Below are 8948 nucleotides of genomic sequence, written 5' to 3'. Positions count from 1 at the left end.
TGCACATTCTACACAATGGTTGTGGGTGTGTTGATTCTGCGTTTATTCTTTAATTTTTTGGCTTGTATTGTTAATTACAGTATGATTAAAAAGCATTATAAATAAAGACAATACACATAAATCACATGGAAACAGGAAAAGTCCACTTCAGCCCTTTTTCTTAAGTCACTTCAGGACCGAACCCTGCATTACTGGTTGTTCAGTTAAGGGGTTAAAGGGTGCCAGGCTGAAGCAGGGGAGGGGTGGAGTCTTGAAGGCGCATTTAAAGAGAAATGCTGACTGATGGAAGGTCAGATGTCAGTTTTTCGTTACGTCCAGATCAATATCCCTGCTCCGGGGCCCATAGGAATTCCGAACGCAGGCAGGTCCCTTGACGGGTTCAGGCTACGTCCACGGTGGCGTTCTACTCACCGTCGTCCAAGCGGCTTCTGAAGAACCTTCATCACTGCCACCTGTTCACAGGCATCATATTTTTCCCAGTGCCACCAGTGGACCCACAACCAGGATGGCGACCAGTAAAACTCCAGTAACGACCCAGAAGAGAAGCCATGGAAACAGCTCTTCAGGAGGCTCTGGGCCTGCGTGTGTCACAGTAACAGAGAAAACCAAAAAGGAATAACTAAATAAAAAGTCTGTTTTTGTAATGAATGAATGCTGTAAACTCACTGGCGATGACTTCAGGCAGCTTCTCGGACTTCTCCTCTGTGATTGCAAGCAGAAATGAGTCAATTCAAAGGAACTATATTCATCTGGCTAGTTATACACTGGCTATTTTAAGCTATATTCCCTTCCTTACTGACAAGTGCAAATCAAATTAACATTTCATAAAACACACTTACAGGCGAGCAAATCATACGAAATGGGTAGGAACGACAGACCAGAAGTGTGTTGTGTCAATCAAGCAGTAAACGCGACAGTGATTAGCTGTCACATGCAACTCAATGCAGCACAGCACGCGGTGAAATGTGGTCTCTGCATTTAAGCCGTGGGCAGCCATGACAGGCGCCCAAGGAGCAGTGTGTGGGGACGGCGCTTGGCTCAGTGGCACTTCAGTGGCTCGGGATTCAAACCCACGACCTTCCGATTACGGGTCCGTTTCCATACCTGCTAGGCCACCACTGCCCCAAGAGAAGGGGATGTGAGGCCGTACAATCCAGATATGAGAAAAGGGGGACACCTTTAAGGGGCACGGGTGTTAATTGAATGCAATGCTAATATCAGCTCTGCAATAGCAACAGAAAACTGATCCAGAAAAGTGTCTATGGGATGCTATAGGAGGCCAGAAAATTCCATGGAAAAGGACCCTAATCATTGTGTTAAATCTGCTCAGAGTCTTTTAGAAATGGGAAATCCTTGACGTTCATCGTACCTGCCCCTTCTGTATGATCTGCTGCTTTTTGTTTTTGTATTGATGATTGGTAAAAGTGTTTCACATGTACAGTACAGGCCAAAAGTTTGGACACACCTTCTCATTCAATGTGTTTTCTTTTATTTTCATGACCATTTACGTTGGTAGATTCTCACTGAAGGCATCAAAACTATTAATGAACACATGTGGAGTTATGTACTTAACAAAAAAAAGGTGAAATAACTGAAAACATGTTTTATATTCTAGTTTCTTTGCTCTGATTACTTCTTCGTACACTCTTGGCATTCTCTCGATGAGCTTCAAGAGGTGAAATGGTTTTCCAACAGTCTTGAAGGAGTTCCCAGAGGTGTTTAGTACTTGTTGGCCCCTTTGCCTTCACTCTGCGGTCCAGCTCACCCCAAACCATCTGGATTGGGTTCAGGTCCGGTGACTGTGGAGGTCATAACTCCACATGTGTTCATTCATAGTTTTGATGCCTTCAGTGAGAATCTACCAATGTAAATGGTCATAAAAATAAAGAAAAACACATTGAATGAGAAGGTGTGTCCAAACTTTTGGCCTGTACTGTAGGTGTGCTTTATGGTCTGGAATTTACAGTACATACGATCTCACAATCATATCACAAAACTGTTTGATTAATTTCAACAAGCACTTTGAGTCTATTGTACTGACCCTCCGTTCCGTACCGTATGATTTGCTGCTTGAAAATTAGTTTTACTAATTGGTTTTATTTGTTTTATGAAATTGCATTTGCTTTTATCGACCACTGTACCTCCTTCCTCAATAAACGTTGAACTTTAGTGTTCAGAGTACCTGCAGTGTGGCCTGTGGGCCCAAATGAAGCTCTTATGCGGGGGTGGACAGCGATGTTCACTGGTGGATTGAGTGTGCTGGACACTGTGCCATCAGTAGAGGTGTAGATGGAGTTGGCCGTGGTGGCGACCACATTGTCTACTAAAGTGTCAACACTGCTGGATGTTCTTTCTACTGTAGATCTGTAAATTGAATCATAGAGTGTAGCGTTGACTGTGGGGTCGTCATTACTGGACGTTGCATCTTCTGTAGAGTTGTAGATGATATCATCAACTGTAGCGTTGACTGTGGTATCGTCATTGCTGGACGTTGCATCTTCTGTAGCATTGTAGATGATATCATAGTCTATAGAATTGACATTGGGGTCAACATTGCTGGACGTTGTGTCTTTTGTAGAGTTGTAGATGATATCATCAACCGTAGGGTGGACTGTGGGGTCAACATTGCTGGACGTTGTGTCTTCTGTAGAGTTGTAGATGATATCATAGACTATAGAATTGACTTTGGGGTCAACATTGCTGGACGTTGTGTCTTCTGTAGAGTTGTAGATGATATCATAGACTATAGCATTGACTTTGGGGTCAACATTTCTGGACGTTGTGTCTTCTGTAGAGTTGTAGATGATTTCATAGACTATAGCATTGACTGTGGGGTCAACATTGCTGGACGTTGTGTCTTCTGTAGAGTTGTAGATGATATCATAGACTATAGCATTGACTGTTGGGTCAACATTGCTGGACGTTGGGTCTTCTGTAGAGCTGTAGATAATATCATAGTCTGTAGAGTTGACTGTAGAGTCTGTTGTGTCACTAAACATTGTTGTTACTGTGGCGTTTCTGACTACAGCGTTAACTGTACTTTCTGTTTGGTCCTCATTCCACGAAGACCCACTGCTGATGGATGGTAGCTGGGATGGTTCCTCCATGGCTCCTGAAGAACCTTCAAAAACATAATCAATCACCACAGAAATTATGAAATGCATAGTTTATCATGATTTATTTCAGTTTATTTTAAAAATTATCATAAAAGTCATTGTGTACCCGTCACAATGAGAGTCACTGTGTCTGGAATGCCATGAATCAGGTCTCCATGGTTACTTCCATGGTAGAGACAATTGTAGGTGCCCTGGTGGTGGGGCTTGATGTCCGGAATGGTGAGGGATAGGTTTCCGAGTCTGACCTGCCCCTCGTCACCCATGTACGCTTCTCTCGTCATCACCAGCTCTCCTGAACTCAGCCTGAAGAACTGGTGCTTGTTATGCTGCCACTCAACAGTGATCTCTTCCACAGGCTTCGATTTGAAAATCTTACCGAAGCAGGGCAATTGGACAGCACTGCCCTCTTCAGCCTCAATAAAACGCGGAGGCCTTGGGTCTGTAGGGATACAATTAATGTTACATTTACATTATAACCCATACAATCAATTAAACATAACGACACTAGCCAAATAAAGGCAAAGGATTACTGCAATGTGGCATGCATAATGGGTGGTGTCCCTGAGCAAGACACTTAACCCTGAGTGTCTCCTGGGGGACTGTCCCTGTAACTACTGATTGTACCATTCTTCCAACAAAAGAAGTAAAAGTTTGAACACGCCTACTCATCAATGGATTTTGCATTTTTTTACAGCATAGAACAAAACTGAAGAAGCAGTGTGTCATTTAATGAAAAAATCAAATGACACACGTGAAAGTAATTGTCATTGTGAATCACTGCAGCACAGCATACGGTGACATGGTGAAATGTGTCCTCTGTATTTAACCATCACCCTTGGTGATCAGTGGGCGGCCATGACAGGCGCACAGGAAGCAGTGTGTGGGGACGGTGCTTTGCTCAGTGGCACCTCTAACTGGCAACCTTCTGGTAACGGGGCCGCTTCTTTAACCGCTAGGCCACCACTGCCCCAGTGGTGAAGATGATGTAAAAAAACAGCTAACAAGGCAGAAAGTTGAATATTTGAGTCTATCCTAATCAGGGAGCTTTTGCTGTGATGGCAGGATTTCACACTTGTGTCTTCTCTCCACCAACAAGTTGGACAACTGGACAGTTTCTAACAGGCCTGAAGGTTCATGCTGAACACTTTCTTATCACTCTTGTTAATGAGCGTCTCATGAACAAAGCAGCCATGAAGGTACAACTCATACGTCCATTTCTCCTGATACGACAAATACTAAATATGTTTCTCATATTGGATTCTTCAAAACGGCTCCATCTTAGTCTCCATAACTGCCATAGAGTAGGGGCGTCCAAACTTTTGTGTACTTCAACCAAGTGCTTTCTCAATTCAATCTAAAATATTTTCCCAATGAGGTGGTGTAGCCTAGTGTGTAACATACTCGTATATGAACCAGAAGACCCAGGTTCAAATCCCACTTACTACCATTGTGTCCCTGAGCAAGACACTTAACCCTGAGTGTCTCCAGGGGGGGAATGTCCCTGTAACTACTGATTGTAAGTCGCTCTGGATAAGGGCGTCTGATAAATGCTGTAAATGTACAAATGTACAAATGTAGGTCAAAGTTTTTGAATTGTGTATTTACTTGCATGATGAGTATCTGGTCCCGTTTTATTCAAGCTGGACACAATAATGAAGGTGAAGGTCTTACAAGGGAATTAAATAATCTTGGCATTACATCCCTTAACCTCAAACCCAGAGAATGTAGAATTAATTTGTTATTTCATGCTTTATTATGGAGAGACTCTCAACTTCGTCCAGCTCGTCACAAAGCAGTTCAGGCATCAGTCACAAGTAAAGCATCTGTTTCAGTGATGAGATTTTGTTGTGATGTCTGAGGCGATAAATTGCCCATCATCTCCGGATCCTCGTCCATCTTGACACCAGCTGTCAAACTCGGCTTCTCACATGCAGGTTCTGAGCTGTGGTGCGGAACTGCGCCACTCTGGCAGTATTGCTTTCCATTCTGACAGGAGGCTGGGCTCAATCGCCGGTGATCTCGGGGGAGTTCGGTGAGAAACGTTGGGACAACACACAATTGTTCACATGAACTCAGGAGGACCTTCTAACCACATCTGCAACGCAGCACAGGACTTCAAACGCATTTTTACAGGGCGGCAACCGCTGACTGAAATATTACATGGAGGACACAACCAAAAAAAAAAAAAAAGGCTATACTGATGTAGGACAAGGAGGCCTGGCTCACAATCTCCATTCCATTTCATCCCAAAGGTGTTCGATGGAGTTGATGTCCGAGCTCTTCAACAAGCTCCCTGACCTTGGTCTTATGGACCAGTCAAGATGGAACCAGGTTGTTCCCCAAACTGTGTCCTCAAAGAATTCGGCACGGACCAAACACCAAACACTGGATGTTTTGCTGGATGTGAGGCTCTTGGCCATGGAATCCAATTCCTAAACCTTGCGGGTTTTTTTTTGGTTTTTTTTAGATTGACGCCAGTGAAAGTTTGGAACTCTAGCTAATGTTGGTGACTCTTGTGCACCTTGATTTTACATGGGGTTCAAATTCATGGAGACCAATGCTTCTACTGCGAGTTGCTTATTGGAACGGTTGCAACCTGCGTCTGAAGAGTGAAACATTGTCAAGGTTGTTTTAGACCTGGATGACTGAGAACCTTCACAGACCCATGTTTAAACTTACAGTATTTATCCGACGCCCTTATCCAGAGCGCCTTAATCAGTAGTTTAAGGGACAGTCCCCGTGATGACACTTGCTCAGGGACACAATGGTAGTAAGTGGGGTTTGAACCTGGGACTTTGTGCTCTTCTGGTTCAAAGGAGAGTTTGTTACCCTCTAGGACATGGAGCAAATGTAACCAGAATCACAACGAACGAAAGCCCAACCAAACATTGTGCTCCTAATTACACTGGTGCTGGTACCACCATAGAAGAAAATAGAAATGGAATAGAAAAGCACAGAGGAACCTTACCTTCCACAGCCAGGACGACTGTTGCTAGGGTCTTCCAGTCGTCCCATAAACACTCGTACATCTCCGAGTCACTCAGTACAACGCTGTCCAGTGTGACGTTGAAGCTGCCTGCTGGAGAGAAGCTGCTGGCCACCCGGCCTTCAAACTCGAGCCCGATCGAGATGTTCCCAAACTGGTACTGAGCCACCTTCTCCCCCATGGTCTCCCAGCTGATGTCCAGCCGCTCGTTGGACGTCAACTCGTAGCCAGACAGGTCACAGGTCAGCACCACCGAGCTCCCAAAGTCCGCCGTCACCATTTGCATCTTATTAGAGTCTGCTGGGTTCCCTGGATTTGACACGAATCACAGCGATCGTTCAGGAGTAAAGGATGCCGATGTTCTGCAATCAAATAAAAATGCGACTACTGACCTGTTACGACCAATAAAAAAACTACGACCATGTTGAGAATCTTCATTGTTCGTCCCATATTCTGAAACAAGGGCATTAGCAACTTGAGGGCATTAGCAATACAAGGAGCAACATGACATTCGCTGTGAGCCCCTGAACCCGGAGAGTAATCGGAGGGTTGCGGGTTCAAATCCCGAACCGCCAAGGTGCCACCGAGGTCTCATTGATCGAGGTGCCGTCCCTGCGTGCCTGTCATGGCTGCCTCACTTGAAAGCAGAGGACACATTTGGTTGTGCCACCGTGTGACGGCCCCTTTCAGAGCAGCAGTCTGAAAGTGAAGGGTTCGACACTGATTTACATTTTACATTTACAGCATTTATCCAGAGCGACTTACAATCAGTAGTTACAGGGACAGTCCCCCCCTGGAGCAACTAAAGGGTTAGGTGTCTTGCTCAGGGACACAATGGTAGTAAGCGGGACTTCTGGTTCATAGGCGAGTGTGTTACCCGTAGGCTACTACCACACTGATGGCCTGATGAATCTGTCCGGCCACCGCCCAAACTATTTACTACGCCTACAGTAGAACCCGTGGTATTGGTGTCAGTGCTGGGGCGCAGCCAGCGTCCCCCGAAGGGCGAGCCTGGGAACAATGTCAGGTGACGGGTAACGGGAGACCCCCTGGCACCTCACCAGCGGGGCAGCTGTCTGCAGGGTGGCCGCTTCGATCATGCCATGCGCTATAAATCAAAAAATAAACGTACAAAGTCTTTACTTTTCAAAAATGAAAATCAAAATAAAAAATGACACTCAAACTGTCACAGGGTGTGATCATAAAGAAATGATTATTTCGAATGAATGCAATTATCCTTTAATAAACGTGTTAATTATTCAATCAATTACTAATGAATCTGCCACGAGCGCACTGATGCAGAATTCGACTCACGACTTCAGTTCTTTTCTTTCTTAAATCATAATTCATCATTTTCAAGCGAAGGCGGAACTCACCCGACGGGTCATCTCGTACCGGGGGCGGCGGCGGCGCGAGCCCTTCTCCGCGCGCGCACACGTCACGCGCGCGCACGTCACCCGCGGGCGGGCGCGCGCCTTTCCGAGGGGCTTTTTTTAAGAGGCGCGATTCGGTTTCAGCAAAATTGCATTAAATTACGAGCACGCTGATTCGGGCAGAGGCGAGTCAGCCAGGCACAAAAACCCACCGTCTACTTTATAAAAAATAGATCCAATTCATTGCAGAATTTCCTAATTTTCTCACATCTCTACGTATCAAAATCACCTTTTAATCATTATTATTAATGTGTTTCATGAAGTTCCACCACAACCGACTAAACTTTTTGCAGAGTGTTGAGTATCCGTATCCGAGATGCTGGTTATAAATTTATTCATATCGTGCATTATTCTGCGTGCATCAGATACAAAAGTTTGGACACCTTATCGTTCAATGTGTTTTCTTTATTTTCATGACCATTTAACAAAAGGTGGAGACCTGACCTCCACAGTCACCGGACCTGAACCCAATCCAGATGGTTTGGGGTGAGCTGGACCAACAAGTGCTAAACACCTCTGGGAACTCCTTCAAGACTGTTGGGAAACCATTTCAGGTGACGACCTCTTGAAGCTCATCGAGAGAATGCACAAAGCAGTAATCAGAGCAAAGAAACTAGAATATAAAACATGTTTTCACTTATTTCACCTTTTTTGTTAAGTACATAGTTCATAGTTTTCCATTCATAGTTTTGATGCCTTCAGTGAGAATCTACCAATGTAAATGGTCATGAAAATGAAGAAAACACATTGAATGAGAAGGTGTGTCCAAACCTCTGGCATTTACTGTACATTAGCTGAATGTGAGCATGAGACATTACAGATGTGGTTATAAATGGTTATAATATGGTTATAAATGTCTTATAAACATATACCTTTCATTGGTATTTCTAGAGCTTTCACTGGGATTTATGCTCACCAGATAATATAGTCTGGGGCTGCCTGCATGGCCTACTGACCTTCACCAACACTGTCTCCATGAACGGGCAGAGTCATCTTTTCTTGCTGAGGCATTTCAGGTCATGTAACGTGTGTAGGAAAATGCTGACCGTGTTCTACAACTCTGTAGTCGAGAGTGTGGTGATCTCTGCAGCGCCGGGGCAACAGGCTGAACAAGCTGCTCAAAAAGGCTGGTTCGGTCCCTGGCGGAGGTGTCTGAGAGGACAGTATCGTGGACAACCGCTCTCACCCCCACGCTGCGCCGCAGGAAGTTCTTGTTACGCGTGGCAGTAAGACTGTACATCTCTTCCCCATTCTGTAGGTGATCTTCTCAGGATCAGTATTAACGTCTGGCTTTTCGTGGGACTGTGAAATTATACCCTCCTGTATGATGGTCCAGATTCATCCAACCCAACATGCTGCTACCGCGCTCTCTATTAATGGCACAAAACTTTCATTTACTCAAATCTCCTGATC

General features: G+C 44.8%; 1 protein-coding gene across 1 annotated transcript; it reads right to left on the bottom strand.

Moving 5' to 3' along the window:
* Positions 1–465: 465 nt before the first annotated feature.
* Positions 466–7205, bottom strand: LOC114789821 (uncharacterized). The gene is made up of 7 exons (XM_028979217.1): positions 7164–7205; positions 6495–6555; positions 6085–6411; positions 3223–3555; positions 2183–3121; positions 667–702; positions 466–578 (listed from the first exon to the last, which is right to left on the bottom strand). The coding sequence occupies exons 1-7, from the start codon at positions 7200–7202 to the stop codon at positions 466–468; spliced, it is 1848 nt and encodes a 615-aa protein (XP_028835050.1). The 5' UTR covers positions 7203–7205.
* Positions 7206–8948: the final 1743 nt, after the last annotated feature.

This window comes from Denticeps clupeoides, chromosome 5, assembly GCF_900700375.1.
Source record: "Denticeps clupeoides chromosome 5, fDenClu1.1, whole genome shotgun sequence".
Taxonomy (NCBI): domain Eukaryota; kingdom Metazoa; phylum Chordata; class Actinopteri; order Clupeiformes; family Denticipitidae; genus Denticeps; species Denticeps clupeoides.
This window is presented reverse-complemented; position numbering and strand designations above follow the sequence as displayed.